Source organism: Leptodactylus fuscus, chromosome 6, assembly GCF_031893055.1.
Source record: "Leptodactylus fuscus isolate aLepFus1 chromosome 6, aLepFus1.hap2, whole genome shotgun sequence".
Lineage (NCBI taxonomy): Eukaryota > Metazoa > Chordata > Amphibia > Anura > Leptodactylidae > Leptodactylus > Leptodactylus fuscus.
The window spans coordinates 44,741,605-44,766,851 of record NC_134270.1 but is presented as its reverse complement, the minus strand read 5'-3'; the positions used below and the strand labels follow the sequence as shown (position 1 = coordinate 44,766,851).

The following is a 25,247-nucleotide window of genomic DNA, read 5'->3' as shown; positions in this document are numbered from 1 at the left end:
TAAAAAAATCCTTTAAAAGTAAAATTCTAAAGGCATTTGGGATCTATACACAAAAGCACCAGAAATTATTATTGAAATTAAAAAAAAAAATAAAAAAAATAAAAAAATGGAAAACAAAAATTTGTCAGTGCAAAATCGTTTAAAAATATTGGACTCCTATCAAACGCTGCATTTTGCCGCAATACAAAGTTTGATAAACACTTAACGTGTGTAGTCAGTAAATCCGAAAATAAAAAAAAAATTAAAAAAAATAAGCAAACTAGTGATATCGATATGAGAATAACTGCAAATAATAATATTAATTAGATTAGTACTTGTAATGTTTTGCAGGTCACCTCTGTAGATTAATACAATTTGATATTTTTCATTTCAGTTTTTCAAAAGGGGGTAGGGGGCAAAAAAAAAAAAAAGTTTGTAAAAAAAATTCCATGTAGTTAATGTTTTAGATGAATAAGCCACGATGCTCGTCATATGCAGATTCAATAGCACACAGCTAATATTGTTCTAATAGACTGGACAATAGGTTACTAAAATGTGCTTTTTCATTGCCGAACTGGGCCGTTCAGCTCTATATTATTAAAACAGCCATTCTCTAGAGTAAAAAAAATGCCTAAGGCACCTGAATGCGAGAAAATCAGATTATCGTCTTCATCCCTGAATGAGTTAATACCACTTGTGTTGACGCACGTTGAAGATCGTCCACAATGATGAATTGACACTGAACACAAAAAAAGTTTGGCAAGAAGATGACTGCTACAAATAATAGTAAGAATGGGAAACACTGGTAAGTCACTGCTGCTTGCATCCCTCCTTCTTGTCTTTGGGTTTACTGCGTCCCAATTTCTCTGGCTGCCGCTTGGTCGGTGGTATAAATATCGGTTCGGCACCGTCATCCATGAAGTCATAGAATCCGTCGAGAGGGACAGGTTGGGTCTGAGTGGATACTGGAAATTCTGAAAATATAAGGAATTGTGTCGTCACTAGAATAAGCCATAAACATAAGAAGTATACTGTTAGGCAACAAAAGCAAAAGTGTAACAAGAAAGAAGGAGAGGTTGGTGGAAGAAGGAAGTGGAGGAGGAGGGGGTTATTCTAGTACACTATATAAGTCCAGAAGGGGAAGAGTTCTTCGTGTACAAATTTCCCACATATTATAAGAACACAATAGAAGACAATACCACAAATGTATGGAGAGTATGTCAAGTGGGCGACCTGCATGATAACTAAAAATGGAAGACTGTAATGAACTCTTTGCTAAAAAAGTGTCATTAATGATCATTAAGGACATTCCAGCCTTGTTAAACGTGCCATATGAACATGCCCTTAAGGAAAGGGGAAACTAAGCGTCATGTACACAGATCCACGCAGAGTCTCTACTACTCCATGTGCCTACTTGAGAATACCTCCCATAAGATATATAATAATAATAATAATAATAATACATTTTATTTATATATTGGAGCAAGTCCAGAGAAGAGCAACCAAAATGGTGGAAGGTCTGCAAACCATGTCCTATGAGGAGCGGCTAAAAGAATTGGGATTGTTTAGTTTGCAGAAGAGAAGGCTGAGGGGAGATTTAATAGCAGTCTACAAATATCTGAACGGTAGTCACAGTGCAGAGGGATCTACCCTATTCTCATTAGCACAAGGAAGTACAAGAAGCAATGGGATGAAACTAAAGGGAAAGAGATACAGATTAGACATTAGGAAAAACTTTCTGACAGTGAGGGTAGTGAGAGAGTGGAATAGGCTGCCACGGGAGGTGGTGGGCGCTCCATCAATGGAAATCTTCAAGCGGAATCTGGATAAACATATAGCTGGGATGATTTAGGGAAACCTGCACTCGCAGGGGGTTGGACTCGATGGCCCTTGAGGTCCCTTCCAACTCTACCATAAGAAAAAAAAAAAAAAAAAGATGTTCTTTGAACATCTAATGTAAATTTGGAGGCCACAGGTACAGTATGGACTCATAGTAGACTATGGGAATCCTATCATGCACCCATAAAAAACTAGTAAATGTGGCAGTGAGCCTTAGTAGAACCATGTATCATGAGGTCTCCAACAAATCCACATCCAGAGGGGGAGCCACTGTTTAATCCAGTGAATAGAGGTACCCCTTCTGGTTGCTGTCCACAAACCCCATTAGGGTACAATCCCTTAGACAAGAATTCCTCAATACACATGCTGGGCAGAGCATGACAATTCTGTAGAGCAGCCATACAATGAAGGAAGATTATACATGGGGACCTCACACTGTTGGACACCAGATGAAGACGACAGACTGTGAGAACAGATCATACCCAGACAGAAGTTTTTGCCCAGGAATTACACAGTAGTGTTGCCCTTAAATGTATACACTCACCGGCCACTTTATTAGGTACACCATGCTAGTAACAGGTTGGACCCCCTTTTGCCTTCAGAACTGCCTCAATTCTTCGTGGCATAGATTCAACAAGGTGCTGGAAGCATTCCTCAGAGATTTTGGTACATATTGACATGATGGCATCACACAGTTGCCGCAGATTTGTCGGCTGCACATCCATGATGCGAATCTCCCGTTCCACCACATCCCAAAGATGCTCTATTGGATTGAGATCTGGTGACTGTGGAGGCCATTGGAGTACAGTGAACTCATTGTCATGTTCAAGAAACCAGTCTGAGATGATTCCAGCTTTATGACATGGCGCATTATCCTGCTGAAAGTAGTCATCAGATGTTGGGTACATTGTGGTCATAAAGGGATGGACATGGTCAGCAACAATACTCAGGTAGGCTTTGGCGTTGCAACGATGCTCAATTGGTACCAAGGGGCCCAAAGAGTGCCAAGAAAATATTCCCCACACCATGACACCACCACCACCAGCCTGAACCGTTGATACAAGGCAGGATGGATCCATGCTTTCATGTTGTTGACGCCAAATTCTGACCCCACCATCCGAATGTCGCAGCAGAAATCGAGACTCATCAGACCAGGCAACATTTTTCCAATCTTCAATTGTCCAATTTCGATGAGCTTGTGCAAATTGTAGCCTCAGTTTCCTGTTCTTAGCTGAAAGGAGTGGCACCCGGTGTGGTCTTCTGCTGCTGTAGCCCATCTGCCTCAAAGTTCAACGTACTGTGCGTTCAGAGATGCTCTTCTGGCTACCTTGGTTGTAACGGGTGGCTATTTGAGTCACTGTTGCCATTCTATCAGCTCAAACCAGTCTGGCCATTCTCCTCTGACCTCTGGCATCAACAACGCATTTCCGCCCACAGAACTGCCGCTCACTGGATGTTTTTTCTTTTTCGGACCATTCTCTGTAAACCCTAGAGATGGTTGTGCGTGAAAATCCCAGTAGATCAGCAGTTTCTGAAATACTCAGACCAGCCCTTCTGGCACCAACAACCATGCCACGTTCAAAGGCACTCAAATCACCTTTCTTCCCCATACTGATGCTCGGTTTGAACTGCAGGAGATTGTCTTGACCATGTCTACATGCCTAAATGCACTGAGTTGCCGCCATGTGATTGGCTGATTAGAAATTAAGTGTTAACGAGCAGTTGGACAGGTGTACCTAATAAAGTGGCCGGTGAGTGTACATATGTGTTAGGACAGGACGGGGCCTCCACTGTGCTGCGCGGAGGCGTCCGACCCTATCCCTGTCCCGCGCCGGAGTCACTGCTGGTTCTGGCGCTGTGGTAGGCCAGAGGCCTCCGCTTCAGTGTGCAGAGGTTCCGGTTTCTCCCTAGCGCTGGGAACAGCAGTTCCGGGGTCAGTGAGGTCAGCAGCGGGCCTGAGGCTATTTAGGCCTCATTCTGGTTTCAGCCCACTGCTGATTATTCGTTTACCAATGGCATCAGCTCCCCTAGCGACGAGCCCTCCTGTTTTCCTTCCTTGCTCCCTGTCACCTGTCTCCTGCCTCCTGTCCCTGAAACTTGGATTCCCTGGATGTGTATGACCCGGCTTGCTTTTCAGACCTCTCCTCCATGACACGGATTTGGTACCTTCCTGACCTCCTGTGTATGACCTTTGGCTTCCACCTGACCTCCCTTTTAGATCCTGTTTTTGGCTACTCCGTTTACCCCCAGTGTATGTCCCGGCTTCCCTGACTACGCTTCTGCCTCTGCCTTCTGCTACCACGTGACCTCCAGTTATCGACTCTGCTTGTTTAACCACATATCTGTTTCTTGGGCATCTGCGTGACTCCCCTGGATTACCCTCCTGCTGATTTGCACTCCAGTCCATCCTGCTCTCTTGGACTTCACTCTCAGGTTAGTGTCTGGGTTCCTCTGAGTCCTCCTACTTGGGGTTCACTGGGTGTCACTCTCTGGGCAGTTGTGGATCTGGGTCTCGGACTTTTACCAAGTCCAACTCCACCATCAGGAGCTCTAGTGAAGAACTCCAGGGCCTGGTTCCACTCTGGTTAGGAGAGCGAGGCACACCCAGAAACATTAATGGAGTCGCGACAGCTTGACATCTCAGGGTTTATTCGCACTTGCGCTCGGTGTCCGGTGTGTGCATTCCGCCGGGTTTCCATCCTCAGCCCCAATGAAACTGTACACGTGACGGAAATACGGTGGTCAGCATTAAAACCCTTTCACTTGAATGGTTTTGTAAAGGTGACCGCTGGTGTCCGCTTGCAGCCTGTCCGCAGGGAAACAGTTTTTTTTTTAGCCGGACACAAAGTCGGACATGCAGGACTTTGTGTCTGGTTAAAAAAAACAGTTTCCCCGTGAACAGACTACAGGCGGACACCGGCGGTCACCTTTACCTCCAATGGGTTTTAAAGCTGACCACTGGGTTTCCGTCTCCTATCCAGTTTTGCCGGGGCTGAAGACGGAAACCAGGTGGAAAGCACACACTGGACAACAAACGCAAGTGTGAACGAACCCCAACTCTTCATTGATCTGCATAATGACAGACTACAAACAATCCCTGTCATACCTTGTGGGCAGACTGCAAATACTTCAGGCTGGGATTCCTTCTTTGACTTAAACGTGGGGTCAAGTTCTTCAGCAATGTTCCTGGGTGACTGGAGTCTGCAAACAAAAAAATAATCTATAAGCCAAAAAGGTGACATGGAAACAAAAAGTGAATCCACACTGTGCACTCCACATACACATTCACTCCTCTAGTCTAATAGTAGGAAAGTTCTGTGGAATTATTATAGCCAAGGAAAAGGGAGCTGATCACTAAGTGCGCAAGTGCCAAGACCTCCACAGATCAGCTGTAACTAATGAGGGAAACCCTGCAGCAAGTATTATATTCCGATGCAGCGCCACTACAGGTCAAATGAAAAACTACAGTCCTTACTAAAATCAATGGACTGCCTGTGTAACGCACAGAAGTGCCAGATACCCTCAAAAGAAAAAAATCTTGGCACCTGCTCTTTACTCAGGCGACTAAAGAAGGATCCCGAATTGTGGGACTACCCTTTACTAACTGAAAAATGCTTTGAGGAGGCGATTTGAAAAAAAAGTTGCAGAGTCAATGCTTTTTTTTGTCACGGAAGGTAAAGCTAAAAAATGACTAAGGCTGTGGCCCCACATTGCAGAAATGCAGCGATTTTTGTTGCAGATTTTGCTGCAGGAATGGATTTAATAGAAGGGAAACCTCTAAGGGGGCATTCACACGGAGTAACGTCGGGCGTGTATCACAGCCGTACACGCGGGCGTTTACGAGTGCTCCCATTGAAGTGAATGGGAAGTGTTCGGCAGTCTGCCGTAACGCCGGTGTGTACGGCTGAGATACACGCCCGGCGTTACTCTGTGTGAATGGCCCCTAAGAGTTTAGTTGGATTTTCTGCAGACATTCTGCCCCTGATATACAGGGTGGGCCATAAGTATGGATACACCCAGATAAAAGGGAAGTGGATGCTGATATCACCTTACCGTTTGTGGCTTATTAGTACATGGGAATGGGGGAAACATTTGAGGCCGGGTGACGCCCATGGTGACCATCTGCAAAGCCGCCATTTTGGATTCAACTTTACTTTTTTCAATTGGAAGAGGGCCATGTGACATATCAAACACATTGGAAAATTGCACCAGAAAAACAATGGTGTGCTCATTTTTAATGTAGCTCTATTCATTATCGAGTTATTGACATGTTTGTGACATGGAGCAACGACAGTAACCCACTAAAGGATGTGCTCAAAGTGCTGCCCATTGTGTTTGTTAGGATCACATCTTCCATCTTGTATTCTGTCAGCCATTTTGTAACCTTTTTCTTATATAAGCTTCATAAGGATGTCTGTTTAGAGTCTAAGAGACCCCTTTAGGGGATAAGGCGCGTGGAATGTTGATGGTTGGGTTATAACTCCTTATCTGTTTGTGCTAAGACTATTCATCTTTGAGGGTGGGTGTAGAAACCGGTTCAAATAACCTGTTGATCGTTAGCCCCAAGGCCGGAGCGGACCAGCATGTGATCATTATCTCTCTTGCTGTGATATACATCTAGAATTAGTGTAAGATGTTGGTTTACACATAAATATCTTAGATTCTTCATGTCATGAGAAAGGTCATCCCAGGTTGGAGTGTAATAATGAGATGCAGACCTTATCCAATAGTCATGTGCCACAGCTTATGTTATAACCAATCATGTCAAGTCCAACCTGCTTTTGTCTGTATAAATATTGACTCTCTGTAACAATAAATCAGAACTCACTTGATACACTATCAGCTGCGTGTGTGTGTGTGGCTTCTCCAGGCCCAATGGGTGGTAGCCCATCTCGGCCTGTTAATTAATTATTTAATTTGGAACCCTGCAACATATTGAGGACCATTTGACGTCCCCTACATGTTGAACTGTCAACACGATTCTCTTCTCCCACTCTTGACACACTGAAAGCAATATGGCAAGCCCTTGGGTGTATCCATATCTGGGTGTATACATACTTATGGCCCACCCTGTATTTTATGCAATGTGTGGATGGGATTACCCAGAATCCCATTCACTTTGCAAGCACTGGAAAATGCGTTATTTTTGGAACGTGGGACCAGTTTTTCTGGGAAAGCGGGAGGACAAACAATATTCATTTCCTTAGGGGCTGTGACCCAGCTTTCCCATACCACTGCTTGGCATATCTCACCTTTTATGCAGCAATTTCCCCCTTATACAACAGCATTAATAAGACAACATGCCATTGAGATGCCTAGGAAAGCCGAGTGAGAACCCACCGATATTGTAAAAGTAACCATATTTATAGGTATTTTGCTTAAGTTACAGTTCATACAAGTGCACAATTCAGCAGAAATCAATGCACATAAGTTTCTGGAATCCTAGAAATCTCCATTTAACCCTCTTGACTCAGCAGAGCAGTTTTATGCTGCAAGATACAGTAAGCAGAGATGAAATGGTTAAGTGCCTCACGTCATTGATAATTTCCGTAGTCTCTCTCTGAGTGAATTGGGGAGCGCAGCCCACAATGTGTGGGTCTATATCAGGGTTATTTATAGAACTTGCTTTGGTTTATTTTTTGCAGGAGCTACAGTATATGCACTGAAAAGATCCAGTGTGTGAAACGCTGCGTGGTACAGAAACGAAGAAAGCAAATCAGTCGCCAATGGAAAATGAAAGAAACCGATATCACAGACGTCAGAGATGGAGAGAACAGGAAACGGGGTCTGCACTGCAAAAATCGACCACTGTACCTAAAGTGCTACACAAAATCACATTCATAAAAGTCTGAAGATTCCAGTCCAGCAACAGAATTTTACATTGACTACTAAAATACTGTGTTTCAATATGACTTCAGGATTTCTGCTTGCTGTCAGTGAATGGAACTCAAAAATCCAGAGATGGATGAAATGGACATTAGGATAGGTTTCCCAGGTACTCGGGCTCTGATACCCTTTAGGATAGGACTGCACAGCTACTTTGGCCTGGGAGCATTACGACTGCAATGTTGCGCTACAAAATTGCAACTGCAACATAAATGGCATTGACAAGTGTCAGAAATCCAAACATTTCAAAGCCACCACATTCACCATCTTCCATCAGACCAAATGTATAAAACCTTCAGCTGTGGGAAAAAATAGGTCTGTACAAGTTTCCAGCCTGCGATAGTAAATAAGAATGATTCCTTTCACTAAAAGCGAGCCAAAATCTTAACAACTCTGAGGAACTGAAACAAAAAAAAAAAAAAACAACAAAAAAACTTAGAAAGTTGCAGAATGTATGAATGTATGGCATAAAAATAAAAGCTATGTTTTCTAGGAACTGGCAATGACTAGAGATGAGTGAATAGTACTCGATCGAGTAGGTATTCGATCGAAAACTACGGTATTTCAAATACTCGTACTCGATCGAGTACCACTCGCTATTCGAATGGAAAAGTTCGATGCAGAACCAGCATTGATTGGCCGAATGCTATATAGTCGGCCAATCAACGCTGGTTCTTCTCCTACCCTTAGAAGTCTTCTCCGTGCAGCTTCCCCGCGGCGTCTTCCGGCTCTTCATTCACTCTGCCAGGCATCGGGCCTGGACAGAGCCGACTGCACATGCCCGCTTGTAGTGCGGACATGCACAGTCGGCTCTGCCCAGGCCCGATGCCTGGCAGAGTGAATTCAGAGCCGGAAGACGCCGCGGGGAAGCTGCAAGGAGAAGACTGCACGGAGGATCCAGCCCGACCCTCTCTCGTGGACTTGGTAAGTATAATTTGATTGAACGTTGCCTAACCCTGAAACGAGCATTTTCCCCCCCATAGACTATAATGGGGTTCGATATTCGATTCGAGTAGTCGAATATTGAGGGGCTACTTGAAACAAATCTTGAACATTTTACCGTTCGCTCATCTCTAGTAATGACGTTTAACATTTAGATATTTCTGGAGAACTTAAAGTGTACCTCCAACTATACAACAACTTTTCATGAGTGAATAGTGCTGGTAAATATAAGAAACATTGTAATAGATCTTATTAAAGAAATAGGTTTCCTTCACAACTTATCAAACTGTGTTACTTATTACATGTTAGTCTATGGAGAGGGGAGGGAGAGGAAAAGGCACATTAATAGCTAAAGCTGCCTCTCTCTATAAGGCTAGTTTTACACGACCGTATTGAATGTACAGTCCGCAAGTTGCTGATCAGCAACACTAGGTGCTGATCGGCAACATACACTCCGCAGATGTCCGTGTCCTGCTGCACTCGCTCTTAGAGTTCTATGGGCGAGTCCGTGCAGTGCTGCAATTCTCAGCCATTACAGACATGTGCTATAAATTGCGGACCACGGTTGCGGCCCGGCCACACCACGGATAAAACATCAGGTGGTGTAAGAGGCCACATTGAATACAATGTGTCCGCAATTGAAAACCCTCAATTGCGGACCATTTGCGGACTTACATTACGACCGTGTAAGACCGGCCTAACACTTCTGACACTGCTAGGTTTCTGGATATGAATCGACCACTGCACAGAATGTGGCAATAAATCAATTATCAGCCCCCCTTTCCCCCATATGTATATCTATATTTCCTGTATGTGAGCTTGATATGGACTCTATGTAAACAAACAGACTTAGTGAAGATAAGAAGGAGAGCAGTTTAATAATTATAGTAAGAAATAGATTTCCTCCATAAGATATATTACAAAGTTTCTGATATTCACCTGCACTATTAATTTATGGACAGTTCTGTTATAATTGGAGGTGCACTTTAAATATACAGTACAAGCTTCATCTAGTTCTGATCTTAAAGGGGTATTCCCACGTCGCATACTTACCAGTCTTCACTGCTGTAAAATCTTCTTTCTTCCTGATTTTTTGCGTCATTTGGTGGGCGGGGTTTCATGCAACCTGCCGTTTAGCCCCCAAATTAGTGTGTGGCTCTGCCCACCACATAGCGTGATCCTATGGGGCGGCTGAAGGGCCTGTGATGTCATCAAAGGTCCTCAAACAACACTATATGCACAATATTGGACTATGAAGTACAGGCAGGAGCAACTCCATTCTGTGTTACATACAGAGACTGCCTGTCTCTGCCATAATGAACACAATTGAATTAGCTAGCCTGATAACTGGGAGAACAGAAGACGAGTTCAGAAATGAAAGCAGCTCCTCTCCTCTATCTGAGAGCAGGAAGCTAGGTCATGTGGTGTAGACACAGGAATAGCTAGAAACACAGGCTCGCTCCCCTGCACTTAGCCCTTCCCCCCTGAGAGCAGCAGATACATCACTTGACTTTTGAGCAGATAAGTCAGAGCTGTGTCAACAATGAATTGAATAAAGTAAGATAGTGGACTTCCCTGGAAGAAGGGAAGGCTATAGACTGCTTTCAGGGCAAAAGAAGGTCTGACTATCACAGTCACTAAAAACTAGAGGGAATGGTGAAACAGATGACATACTTGGTCTGGTCAAGAGTTCCTTCTACTGCTGAAAACTCCATTTTCTCGGGAGTACGACACTCAGTTGGTGAAGCCAGGCCCTCAGAGTCCAGTGGTCCTTGGTTAGAAGAAGGCACATCATTCTAAGAGAGTGGAGAAAATATTACATGATTACATATTCACATACAGATTCACAGGCCGCCAGGAGGACACAGGCAGCCAGGAGGACACAGGCAGCCATGACTTTGTTATGTAAGGTGCATCTTGCCATATATAAGTAATAAAATGGAAAGTACTTTAAAGAAGAAATTCAACAAATAGCCATTTTTCATATTGAGGATTTATCCACAGAATAGGTCCTTTGTATGAAAAATCCTACATCTTGTAAGTTTGGTAAGCCTTGCTACATTACATTTCAAAAGTCTGGTTAGTCTAATCATATGACATATTTTAACATCTCTACAGACCCCAATTCACCAATTGAAGGCCAACAGAGTTTGTTTGGCCTCCCTTAGGATGGTATTTGCTGGCACACCCTACGGGTGATGGGTGCCACTGTATGGCATATGTCACAATCTTCTGTTGGGCAAATAGATCCTCAACAAATACGTGCCCAACAGCAGGCTCAGAAACACTATATACAGAGCTTTCCTTTGAACCTGCTGAACTCACGCCAGTATATAGCTGCTTATCTACACCAATGTGACTGCAGAATTACAGCGGAAAGTAACCACAGCAGAAGTCACCACCATGCACATGCATCTGAAGATAAAGTCAGCTGAGGAAATCATTGTCAGCTTCTTCTGGTAAATGAAGTGAATATGGGCAATGACAAGTCTATAAATAGAGGCAAATGTTGCAATAGTGTAATAATGAGGTATCTGTAGACCACTGGAACCGCTGTGTGCCATATCACTTATATAGTAGATGGCTGAGCATGCTATGAAGATTAACTATTGGGCTAACCACACTAGATTAACTATAGTCCACTCCTGACCCCCTGCTGGTCATTTTACCACATTGGTGGACCCAGTGGAAAGGGTTAATGAATATTCCCCCGAACATTGTATAAATGTGTGACCCAGCAGGGTTGTGATCAGGAGCGATAAAGCTGCTCTAATTCAGGAAAAAAGGCCAGCGAGAGAATTCCCGTGAAAGTTAATATACAATGAGCAATAAATATATAATATACAAAATAAAGATGAATCCCTATACTGACCCAATTCTGACTCCACAGCCCTGTGCTCGAGTAGAAATAAAAAATTCACAGCAATATATAAAGATAGCTGTAATAGAGATCTCCCGTAACACAAACTCCAAGAAAAAAAACAAAACACCAAAGCAAAGACCTCCAGACAAGACCCCTAAATATCCAACCTTCAAAATAGAGACGCCCAAACAAGACCCCACACTTCTACATGGCGGCTCCAGCAACTCGCCTTCCTCTCCTCGTCCTCTGGCTTCAGAATCTGCACTGATCTGGCCATGTGACCGTTTCTGTGCAGGTCCTTCAGCAGTAACATTACTTGCAAAGGAGAGGTAGGAGCATTGTTGGTCTCTTCCCAGAAGTCTGCAGCCAGGTGAAAGAGTCCCTGCAGCCAGGTGAAAGAGTCCCTGCAGCCAGGTGAAAGAGTCCCTGCAGCCAGGTGAAAGAGTCCCTGCAGCCAGGTGAAAGAGTCCCTGCACATTCTGTAGAGCTCTGCAGTGTCACTCATATGAAACTGGGATCCTCAAGATCTACTCTAAAGGAATCAGACGCATCATATCTGTTAGTGATGGAGAGTCCCTTTAAGGATTGCATTTTCTCATTTTCATGGCTGGTTATGAAGAACAATGAGTTGCTGTTGCTATAAATCTTGCTATTATAAAGTTATAAGAAAAACTCCACTTCTAGAACAGTATTAAGCAATTGACTGACCGTCCCTCTGGACTCAGTAGTGACCACATGTAAATAAGAATGTAGTTGTTACTATGGGTCATTTTCATGTTTGGCCAGAACCTAGAAGCATTCATGGCAGTTTCCTTTGTGCTCGGTCACTAATATATGATACTGTATTTTAGGTGTAGTTCCTATTTAGGTCTCATGTACTTGCCTTCATCCCTATGCTTCTCCTGTCAGTGAAGCTACATATACTTCCATCATCATCATCGCTGTCTGCGGGCAGGTCCAGCTCCTCAGATCTCCTGTGAGCTCTCAGCTCCTGCTGCTGGATGTACTTGGCTATTTCCTGCAGAGAGTCGGAGACAGATAAGCAAGAGGATTAGTTACAGCAAGTGGTGCAGACTGTATTGTATTGTCTGCCAGACGCGCAACTCCAAGCTCCAGGGCCCCAATGCAAAATATGTAATGCACCATCTATAATACTAGTACCTTATGTTGTAGAGAGACCTTTGGCCCCAGGGGCTTCAAGGCCTAGTAGTGATTGCTACCTCTGCACCCCCTATAGCTACACCCCTGATGTCAGCCACTGCTTAGACATATCCCAAGAATATATATCATTACATGCAATGCCCCAAATGTAATCGCTGTCACAGCTCCACCTTTGTTCCTAGTGCTAAGCCAAGTCCAACCTATGTTCAGCGCTGATGAATGACTGTCTTACAATGGGAGTTGTAGATTGCCTTTAGTGCAACAACTGTCTATAAAATATCATACATTCATTATGGATTTGTGCTTCAGGCAGAGGTGCTGCTTGATACTTTTGGGCCCTTATGCTAAATCTCTACAACGGTGGTAATATATGCCATTTATTGCACTGGTGTTCTGAAGGGGGCCAATGGGTCTTACCAGCCCTGAAATGCAAATACGAACCACTATAGTTACATTTCTGGCTTCATTAAAAATAAAATAAATAAATAAAAAAAAAAAATGTTGAACTTGGAAAATAATATCAAATTAAAGGAATATCATGGCTGGTTACTTTTATACAGGCAAGTTAACTATATGGGCATCAGACAATCCTAGTTGCTACAATGAGTCCATTATCTTCATCTTACTTCATCCTGGGCCACTTGGGCTGCTCGGAAGTCCTCGTGTTGGTCATGACGCTTCAGTTTTGCCTGTAGAAGACATTAACAACAAATGATACCATCTACTCTACCTCCCCTTGAGACTCCAGACGTACAAATTGTTGCACTTACTATACGTTTCTCTTCTTCTTCCTGGAGCCGACGAGCTAACTCCTCATCCTTTAAGAGTTGGTCAGAACTTTGGACATTAAGTTCTGCCATCTTCCAGTCAAGTGGTTCTATACTAAAGCTTGACCTGGTCTCTTCTCCTAGGAAGAAAAAAACAAAGGTTTTATTGCAAAAATCAGGTTGTAAAGATGCACAAGGAGGGGTTGGATTAACCATGTTCTGATTAGTCAACCCCTATAAAACACAGCTAACCTCTCAACTTGACTCCCACATTCTGGCCTTGGAATTTTCAACAAACAGCCAAATTTGCCAGGAGAAGCTTTGCCTGGCCAGACATGTTCAGTATTCTCATCATTTGCAAATGAATGGCATTCCTTATAATACAGTACATAGATTGATCCAGTCCACCAATATGGAGGCCACTACTTTCTGTCTCATAAAAGGAAGTCCGAGTGCAGGATCACCCTCTATGGATCATCCCTCTAACAATCAAAGGTCATCAAAGGTAAGGTTGACCTCCACCAAGTCTTTATTCCTACCCTCCCATAAGGATACAGCCCCCTTACATACACTTCCATCATTACTGAAATAATTATAAGTGGGCACCTCTAGGCCCGCACAGGATTTAACACATTTGTTTTGTGAAATATTCTGGTGGCAAAAAATTTTCAAAAGTCTGTGACCTTATATCTTTTTTTTACAATTTCCCTCTTCATATCATGACTCCAGCCCTGTCCACAGAATAGATGTGGCAAGAAACAATAGGTCACTACCTCTCTCGTTGTCAGAACAACATTCCCCTGCTGCTATGATACCTTTAGAGAACTGGCTTAACCTCAGTCCTCTATGTGATACTATAATAAATGTAAAAAAAAAAAATGTAAATCAATAAACATTATCAGTACATAGATTTCAGGAAAGCTCTTCAACCACACTTTCTACAAGCCGGATGGTATATGGGGATATATGACAGTAAATCAATCACAAAGGGTTGACTGCCTGGAAGTGACTTAGAATATTTGCATGTAAAAACTCTCCCTAACCCTTAGCACTGGTGCAGCACAAATTCCCCAATAACAGAAGAAAGTCACCTAGTTGGTGACAGTAAACACCTTAATGGCCGCAAGACAGGGCAGAGAAATAAGTATAGACATGGCATAAAGGAGATGACGTCACTTACTCTCCAACACTGGTAAGACGAGATACAAGAACTATACATGTTGGAGAAACTCATTTGGAATAAGACATATTTAAGCCATTTCCTGGACATGTGGGGCCGATGGTCCCCGATGCCCACACTTGCACTACTCCTTATGAGTTAACTGAAGTCCGAATATTCGCATGACTTACGTCAGTTTTATTTCGCTCCCCACACTCCTGTAAGTTGGTCTGTTTTATAACTTTTTGAGCTCACACTAACTCTACAGAGGATTTCTAACATTCGGTGTATAGTTCTATTTGTTCAGGGTTTTATTTCACATTCTACTTTTCTTTAGTATCGCCATGCCTCTGTTCTGCATTATATGGTCTGTTCTATATTGTCGGACTCAATTTGTGTCATATGCTTATTGTACATCATTAAAAACTCCAATAAAAAAACAGATTTGAACCCCCCCCCCCAAAAAAAAAACCAAAACATTATGCCACTTTATTATGTAACTAAACAATAAGAGGCATTATGTATCATTTTGCAAAGATTATAACAGTAAAACAGGGCTCAAGATACCTGCGAAAAGTACCTAACCTGTGTGTGTGACCCTTGTATTACAAGCACTACATCATCTACTGCCCTTCTGGCATCTTCCTCCTCTGTTGTATTCTGGTCTATTGATATACAATTCCGTTCCACTATTAGAAACCAGAACGCAGTGGATAATGGGATCACATTCGGGCTGGCAGGAACATGAGGGTTACAATGGAAGAAAGCTTGTAGTCTGAGAAGGAGACTGTGAGACCCTATTGCAGCTCCTTAATCTTCCTTATTTTGAACATGAAATGTAAAGATTGAGAGTTCTCAGTAGTTGATAGCCATTAAAAAGGAAAAAGGATAACACAAAATGATGACATATTGCAAGCTTTCGGAACTGCTATAAGGTTCCTTCATCAGGCTGGTATAGAACTCTATGGGCGAGTGCGACAGTTTACGGGCATCTGCGAAGTCTATGTTGATGATCAGCAACTAGTGCTGCTGATCAGAAACTTGCGGACCGTAAAAGCATTACGGTCGTGTAAGACCAGCCTAAGGCTACCAGTCAGCACTACATTACAATCTTTTACAACTCTCTAACACGCTATTATGTTCATAGGACAATTCTGTGTTATATTACAGCTGTGCAGCTAGATTCAGCTCATGCAAACAAGGGAGAATGAAATAACTTTTATCTAAGATTCTGCCTCCAATCATTCCCAATGGGAGGCAGAGATTGCAGCAGGACGCAGAAAAAAAATAAGCGTCCTGCTCAATCTTGCTGCAAACTCCCTGCTGATCCCATTCATCTGGGCGTGACGAGCAGTGGAAAGCCGCGATGACATGCGAATGTGGTAGTAAAACAGCGGCGGAAAATGAGGAGGAAATTCTCTTTGTTTTCCACTGTGTGAATTTAACCTACACCCTCCACCTTGTAGTTTATTTGGACATGCTACAGTATTTGCCAATAGCTCTGGAAATCCCTCTGCCGAATCTCACGGAATTTAAATCACAAAAACGTAAAATAAAGAAAAATTCACCAACACAATTCCAGCAACAATAAAAACCTGTTTTGGTGAAATGTAATATATCAGGAAGAAGAAGGACATCTGGATATGACAAGTCTGGCCACATGCACAATAACAGAACCCCCCACCACCCCCCGGTATTCCCCTTTATTATCCTAACAAGTTTCCTTTGTTGCTGTAACTCTTATCAATTAGGGTAATGGGCAGGAAATACCCAGTACAGCTGAAGATCAACACGACTGATGTTTTGCCAAGTTCCTCTGCCAGGGCTGGGAAAGATGGTCTGCGCCCCAAACTGTAAATTAGATATTGCAGTCTACAATTTCACCAACATGTATGGACATCCCAGGAGAACAAAAAAACAAAGCAGAGTGAGATTGTGTCTGTGTCATCTATTGCCACATCCCTGTTCTGATAGTTTGTTCTACCTTCTCAATCTCTCAGCGATTCACATATCTTTTACCTTGATCTATTCTATCAGATTTTGACTGTAACCCACAAGCCATGTACAGGGGTCTTCCATCTACTCATTGCCCTTCATCTTTACTTCACTAAAGAAGGTGGACGCTACTAGGCCATACAGTTAATGTTCTCCTTGATAACCTGGTAGCTATGCCCCTGATTCCATTGTAAACAGGCTCAACACATGAAGTGCACTCACAGCCATAGTAATACCCCCAATTCCTAGTAAATATATAGGACCACTCAAAGTATAATACCTGTGCTCAGACCGTGACTTGATATCCTACATGAAGGCTTGTTTGATGGTCGATGATGACGAGGATCATGGTTTTGGTTCCATTGTGAGCGTCGACTCCTTTTATCCCTAACACAGTGTTCTGGGCAGTCATCACTGTCCGAGCTGGAGCGCCTGCATCGCTCAGAGTGATGCCTGCAATGTTTATCTCGATGACCCCTTACTTTCTCCTCTTTTCGACCCACATCCCGCTCATGGCTAGAAGTTCCCTCTGAGCTACTGGGATGACAAGGGCTTCTTTCCGAGGAACTCCTATGATTCCTGTAAGAAAACTGCACTTGCTGATCTTTACGGCTGGGCTCCTTCCATACGTCTGGAGTCTTGGAATTTTTAGAGCTGTTACTGTCATAATAGACTTGGCCAAAGGACACGCGGTTGCTGATCATTCTTCCGGGATGCTCTTCTGGGGTTTTTGAGCTATGGTCCCTCTCTGAGCTTCTGTGCCCTCGCCTGTATTCTGAGGCATTATGGTGCTTAGAACTATCATTTTGGAAGGGATATCCTTCCTCCTCCTCATTGTCCAAAGACGTCAGGTATTGCCGCTGCCGGCTGCTGTGTTCTTGTGTATACATGCAACAACACAAAGCTGAGATTAGTAAGCGTGCACATACAACAGGTACAAACGCTTAAGGCGCAGAAGAACCTATGCATCATCTTGTAACTTTTGACACAGAACAGGTTTGACTACATGGAAAAGCATTCAAGTGGGTGAGCAAGAGCAATGGCCTAAACATGATCAGAAAACCACTAACCTTATTGTACAAGACATAGATTTAAGACATACATTCCAGCGTGAACATGTGCTGCCAAAAGGGGTTAGGGTGGACGGAGTTAGACCATACTAGTCAGTAATGCCAAGGCCTCCATTTAAGCTAGCGGATGCAACACTATGAACCAAACATACATAGTAAAATGAATATTCACACTTTTATTTCTGACTAATGGTGATAAGCAGATTGCCTATTGCACGGACATTTACCTAAAAAGGGTATTCCAATCTTAGGTATTTTTGGGCAAACCCAAGGATATGCTATAAAAGAGTGGTGGGTCCCACTTTTGGGTCTAGAATTCTCAGTTACTGCAAACTCCATACACTGTATTATTATGTCCAGATAGCTACGTACCCTGTATAGTGGCCGGGCGCGGTTACTGCAATGATTTCAATGGGAGCTGACCTGTTGTTATGGTGCTCGGTTACTAAACATGCTATCTGCTGCCGACTCTATGGAGAGTATAGGATAGCTGATCCGTACAAGGGCTGACTGTTGCCCCTTACCGATCAGATACTTATGGCCTATCCTAAAGAAAAGCCACAAAAAACCCCCCCAAAACCTGGAAACTTCTTGCTCGTTCACACGTGGGTGGTGGGGGGAGCTGCGTCACTCTCCGGTCAAAACCCGCCTGCCACAACCATCAAATGAATGAGCCGACATTGGAGGGTGCTGCCGCTAGCAGAAAAAAAAAAAGCTAGCAATCTACACACACCACTATTGTAAAGGGGTGGATTTTGAAGCGAAATCCGCTGTCAAAATCCACCCCGTTTGTTCACGTGTGAACTAGCCCTTAGATGGGCTCTATCAACAAAATTTTGCTGTATGAGCCCCACATATGCGTGAATATCCTTTAAAAAGGCTATTTATGCACCGCTAATTTTATTTTAAACCCTGCACCTGTTTTAAAATAAAACTAGAAAAACATATGTGTAAATCATACCTTTGCATGCACGGGGGGCGGTCGTGCACGATCCAATGTCATCTTCGGTCCCGCCTTCCTCTTCTTTCTTCTTCCAGCGACGTCCTCCAGTCCTGGCTCTTCTCCGCCTTCATCTTCTGTTCTTCCGGAGTGAAGACATTCGCGAGCGTACTGCGCATGCTCACGTAGCTCTAAGGGATACTTAGAACTACACAAAAATGGCGCTGGCGCGTGCGCAGTAGTGCTCCGGAGGGAGCGCTACTGCGCACGCGTGGGATTTGAATGCAACCCACAGGAAGAACAGAAGATGAAGGCGGAGAAGAGCCAGGACTGGAGGACGTCGCTGGAAGAAGAAAGAAGAGGAAGGCGGGACCGAAGATGACGTCGGATCGTGCACGACCGCCCCCCGTGCATGCAAAGGTATGATTTACCTATATGTTTTTATAGTTTTATTTTAAAACGGGAGCGGGCTTTAAAATAAGATTACCGGTGCCTGAATAGCCTTTTCAAAGGCTATTCACGCATATGTGGGGCTCATACAGCAAAATTTTGCAGATAGAGCCCCTTTAATATAAAGGCCAAGATAAAATCGAATCTACCTAGTGGGAACTCTTCCTCCATATGTATAGAAAGATCTATGAAAGCCCTGGTCATCACACTTACATGACACAGACCCGTGTACTCTGTCATTATCCAGTAGAACTTTCCAGAACCATGAACGCCTTCCATAACTTTTATTATTATTATGGCCTCGCCCTATCTGTAACATTATTTATAGACAAAACAGAAAGGCACATATAATATTGTAGGACAGGAGGGACTAACAAGACTTTATTGGCAAAAGTGACATGCAAAGCACGCATTGTTAGGTGATGGGTGTAGGAATAGCCTTTCATTACAATAGTGTAAGTGTAACGTGTGATCATGCTTTTATAGGTTTCTGTAGAATAATAAGGAAGGATGTGCCTGGCTGCAAGAGTGACGACCGCAAAACATCGTATTTATAGGCACTCTGCTGTGGTCAATCTTTATCTGTAAAGGAAGTCTATGGCCAAGCAGTTGCTCCTGTTCCTTCTTGCAGTGGGCTGGAGGTTGCACCCTGTGTGTTGTACAGGGCACAGTCATAAGCCTTTCCTGTCCTGTGCCGCACCTGTGATGTTACAGTTTCCTCCTCATACTGATCTATATCATAAGAGCTTCTGATATATGTGATTTGACCATACCCAAGTTGGTACTGCCCCAGCAAGATTCACAGGGCATGGCATGGCAGAAGGTAGACTAGTCAGAAGGCAGGCTGTTCTGGCTTCAGAGTATCATTTCCTGCATCCCCAAAGCTTCTCTTTAAGGCTCTGACACTTCTCCTTCAATGATCGATAGCATTATCCTCTCTCATCAAATGCAGAACACTTACCTTCCTTCCTCCTAATGCAAGTCTATGCTGTAGTCTATTGGCATCAAAGCAGCTATGTATGCTACAGCACATCTAGGAAAAGTGGGGGTCTTAAAGACCCTTTAAATGTGTCCAGTATAGCACAATACATTACCTGTATTGAGAAATATAGTTTTTGCACTATTTTTCTCTTAGTATGCATTAGTATTGGATCACCATTCATATAGTGAAGTAGCTCTCAACACAAAACACAAGTATCACTGAAGGACAAGAAAGTTCGTAAAGTATAATTTATTAACTAAATAGAGTGTCCTATTCCATTAAAAAGCAGAATATAAACCCCAAGTGATACGGGCCGATACCATGCAGACATACAGTAGTGGCTACCGGCCTGCATGGCTGTTCGAGATGTTTAACCATAATAACTAAAAAAAAATTTGCCTATGTATTTACCTTCTTCAATTCATCCACTGAAATCAATTGAAGAACAGAATATGATAGACAGGGATGGAAGTTACCGATACTTATTGTACTGTAGGGGCAGAGAATGTGCAAGGAGCAGACTGAGGTTTTACTGGCCCTTGGTCGGCCAAGTGCTCATAATGGGAGACAATAGGCTGGCTGTAGTCTTTCCTATTGTCAAGTTAGCTGCAGACACAGGGTATTAGGGCTCATTCACACGGACACAGAGGAGGCGGATTATGGCGCAGAATCCACCCCCTCACAATGGCGGTCTATGGAAACCGCGAACTGCCCTTTCCTCAGGCGGATACCATGGCTCATTGAGCCGCGGCATCCGCCTCGCGGCAGCACCCTCCACACTGGGCCCATTCATTTTGGGCCTACTCCGGAGCAGGAAGCCACGACAGACAGTCGCGGCAAGCGTATTTTGGTCCCGATTTTGATGCGGCTTCCCGCATCAAAATCAGGACCAGAATACGCTATTCCGTGCCCGTGTGAACTAAGCCTTAGTGTCACACCCTGTGGGACTATTTTGTCCATATTGGATGTCTCACTTAGCCCCACACCCCCTTGGCTTCTTTTTGAGCTTCTATCCCATGGGATTTATGTGCCATTTTCTAACGGAACAAGTCCCACTTTTTAATAATTCTTTATAAAAGTTATATTTTAGGCACTTTACAGGTCTTCAGTGGTATTTTTTGCTCTGTGAATACAGCAGTGGAGCCGATTTTTCAATAAAAGGACCGAACAAGGTGTTGTCAGTCATGAGTAATAAGATTTACAGGACAGTGAGAAATTCCAGTGAGTCAGTGCTGTAGTTGTGTTCAGCACCCTCCTTCACAAAAACAGCTCTAATATATGAAATTACTGCAAGCAGATGGGACGGAGTTTCACAATGAGCCGTCTTGTGGAGCCCCCTGGGGGCACAATGCAGATAATGGAGTCATCATACCTCCCCGGGACCTTTCCTGTACATTCCTCTGCAGCTCTTCCTCCTCTAGCTGCTGTAACCGTTTGGCAATCTCCTAAAAGAGAAATGGGAATACAAGAGAAAGTGAAAAAATTAAGTTCTATAGACCACAACAAAGAAGAAAAAGTTATAGCAACTTCTTAGGAGTCTCATCTGCTTCTGTATGGAAGAAGCAAAAAAATGAAACCTCAGGTTGTATTTCACTTTCTATAAGAATCAACACACAGGTGCTCCTCAATGCCCAATAAACCGGACTGAATAACCTTCAAGACAACATCAATTTATGTATCAGCGGAAAGACTTAAGAATTTCATATTCATGTTTGGAATGCCTGGACTTGTAAAAATATTCAGCATCACATGCAGGGCATTCTTACCCATAAAGCGTTCCAGCATATTCCAAAAATAAGCCACATCACCCTTGACTTGGTGCATATAGTTCTCCAGCCCTGGTCACAGTTCAGAGGTTCTAAAAAGAGGCTACTTCAAAAATTGATCATGGACAAAGCATGATCAATAGATACCTGGAGATACAACCAAACTCTGTGCCAATCTGCAATGCCAGGCTTAGTAATAGGCCTGTTTCTTTACATTACCCCCAAGGCATAGTTGTGAATGGTCTTGGTATTTAGGTGCCTCACCTACCTTAAGTGTAGGGTTGTAACTGCTATTTATATGGATGTGCAGATGTTGGGACCTCTTCCCTCTTCTGAAAGGAAGAAGTGTGAAAGAAGAGTTCCCCCTTTTAAGGTCACATGTACTTGTGTGGCCGGTGACACAGATCCCTGACACAACTTTGCATGTTTGAAGAGTAAATGCATTGTATGACACTTCAGAGCTGCACTCACTATTCTGCTGGTGTGGTTACCTTGTGCATATATTACAATGTCTAACTCTCACTGATCCTGAGCTACATCCTGTATTATACCCCAGGGTTACACTTACTGTGTTAAAAACGGTGACTCCACCAGCAAAATAGTAACATAGTTGATAAGGATGGATATAGCCACAAGTCCATCAAGTATAACCTGTGATACTGCCATTTCAATGCAGAGGAAGGCAAAAAATAAAAAAAAGGCAGATGACAAGTGCCCCATATAATGAAAAAGATTTCTTCTCAAATCTAAATATAGCAATAGTGACATCACTTCGATCAAAGCGACATCCAAAACTTCTTTTGGAGGCATTCAGGCCGCTCTTGAACTTGTACAAGTTATTAACCATCACAACATCTTAGTCGTCCCATGTACAATTATTACTTATCTTATACTGTTCCTGAGTTACAGCCTGTATTCTACCCCAGAGCTGCAATCACAACTCTGCTGGCGCAAACAGATCCTTACACCAATACTATAAAAAAATTGCAACTGCTCCAAAATTAGTACATGGGCACCTGTTGAAAGAGGCAAAGAACTGGAATTGGTGACGTGGTGGAAGGTCCACTTTAATCTCACGCCTCCAAATCAAAGCAGTCTACTGAGCCGCTTCTCTCTGTACAAGTTCAACAGCTAAAAGAAGCCTCTCTTTAAGACGTCTGTAGGCCCTAAAGTGAGTCGTATTGGGCAGTCTATTTGCCTATAGGCCATGCACAGAAGCGCAAACCTTTCACTGACAAATAGGATTCTTCTTGAGTCACAAATATGACTGTCAAGGTCAGCTAACTGGTGAAGAACTTCAGTAAATGTGGTAAAACAATTTATTACACCCTTCAAGCTTGTACGGGAAGAAGTGAGTCAGGGTGACCATTTAAAATATCTGCAAGACATACATTGTGGGGGTAATCTTGTCGTGTCCTCAAACATGGCTTCTGATTTCTCATTCTGTATAGTAAGCAGTGATTGAGATCCTTCAAGATATTTGAAAGAACATGGAAAAATCTAATACGATACAGCAAACCACTGTGTACACCATTTTTTTAGGGAGCATGTATGTTACTGCACCCCTGTCCATTTATCTTATTGGGGCATATGAAAGTCATACAGAGAAGTCATACGCACAGAACCTCTGTCAATAAGATAGCAAAGGCCCCCTTACAAGTATTGACTCCTACTCAGACTGTCCATGTCCCCAAAAGACTACCTCTTTGAGAAGACCACTCCCTTATCCATAGCAGATTTCCTATCACAGGTTTTCAGTTCCACCATCTTTGAGATTACCAGCCTCAGAAGACAATTGTTCAATGTGGTCATGTGAAATTGCAGACTGGTTGCCGCTTCGACCAGAAAGATTCCACTAGTATGTGCCAATATAGTTGATTTTTTATTCACGGAGTGCTGGATCCTTGTACTCATGCAGAATTTCACCCGCTGGACTGAACATGACCTCCATGCACCTGTGATAGGTGATGGCTGCTAGCTGGTAAACTCCCTTCTGCTAGAGAGCTTGATCATGCCTAGTGCACCAGTTTTCCAGCATACAAGACATGATAAAGTCCCAAATTTCCGTGCAAAAATTAGCAATTTTTTCTGCACCACTTTTGAAAAGGAACGTGGTGAGCGGCAGGAATCTGGGCCTTTACAAGCTGCGTAGATTTCAGTGCAGACGCACGCCCGGCATAGGTAAGGTTTTCACGACATTATAAGGTTTTCCATGGTGGATCCTTCCACAGAACTCTGAAAATAATTATGTCTTTAAAGGGGTTAAAAAGTAGGACTGTGGGGTCGACCAAACTCTACACCTCTATTTTTAAGCAGTGTGACTCAAGACTCCCTTATAAATGACTAATGGCCATGGTTCGTGAAGAAAAAGCCAGTGATTGAATTCCTATGAAAGTAACAAACTCTGCATCTAATTCATTATACAATATTAGAAATACCGCAAACTGTGGACAGCTGCGGCTGTTTCCAAAGAAAGCCGCCGATACCGCACAAATCATTTACACATTTTTTTAGGATGTTTTTCAGCATCACAGGCGGAGATTGCAATTACATTAACCCTTTGCCCATATTCCTTGGTGTGTGCCGCCTATGGCTCTACATTAGGCTCCGAGCCATCAGAATTCCTAAGAATAAATGCCATACTAATAAAAAAAAGTCCAGGGGAGTGGGGACTTCCACCTAGAACTCGGCTGATTGTCATGAGATGTTTGATCAGTCATGCTTTATCATTGTACTGCAGAAGTAATGACTTGTAAATATCAGGAAGGGGTAAATGATCTTCTGCTTTTGACGCTTCGCCTTTTGCCAGCATAACGTATTATGCCATATCCAAAAATTACCACTTTAAATCTAGGGCTATGCAGTGGATTTGGAACAGTGTGTCAGCAAAGACAGACCTGATTCTTATAAAAAAAATATAGTAAGAAATAAATGCAGCAATATTCCCGCTTCTAAACACAGCAATTGAATTCTGTCACATTGACAGGGAAGTCTGGCTTGAGGTTATCTTAGGCTGTAAGCTCATCACATGCAGCTCACACGTTCCCACAGTATGATCTAGTAGACACCACAAGACCTATTACTAGATTTTCCAGTCATTCATTAAAAGGATTATCTAGAATTAGGGGAAAAACCAACAACAACAACACCACGTGAACTAAATATACCCTTTTCTGAAAAAACTAAATTTTTCTTCCACTTTTGAATGATCCATCGAGTGCTATGGAAAAGTGTAGTCATTGTGATGTGTCAACTATTTTCGAGGTTTCAAGTGCACTCATCCATGGTTTATGATGAATTCATTGCCAGGAAAAAAGAAAATTACTGACAAAAAGCACGCAAAAAAATAAATAAAAAAAAAATCCAAGAACGAGGGGTGGAATTGTGGAAAATAATACCAGGAACCACAAGTCCTTCTTCTCTAGGATGTCACCACTGGTGGAGGAAC

General features: G+C 43.1%; 1 protein-coding gene across 2 annotated transcripts in view; it reads right to left on the bottom strand.

Annotated features, from left to right (window-relative positions):
* Nucleotides 1-396: 396 nt before the first annotated feature.
* Nucleotides 397-25,247, bottom strand: part of LOC142210576 (uncharacterized) — a 68,543-nt gene continuing 43,692 nt past the window's right edge. For both annotated transcript variants that reach the window (XM_075279836.1, XM_075279837.1), the window contains exons 6-13: nt 21,406-21,478; nt 16,872-17,468; nt 13,441-13,577; nt 13,297-13,359; nt 12,393-12,527; nt 10,321-10,442; nt 4,925-5,019; nt 397-953 (exon numbers count right to left, since the gene is read on the bottom strand). In XM_075279836.1, the coding sequence (XP_075135937.1) occupies nt 790-953; nt 4,925-5,019; nt 10,321-10,442; nt 12,393-12,527; nt 13,297-13,359; nt 13,441-13,577; nt 16,872-17,468; nt 21,406-21,478 (1,386 nt within the window). In that variant the 3' untranslated portion in view covers nt 397-789. The remainder of the gene's footprint in view (nt 954-4,924; nt 5,020-10,320; nt 10,443-12,392; nt 12,528-13,296; nt 13,360-13,440; nt 13,578-16,871; nt 17,469-21,405; nt 21,479-25,247) is intronic.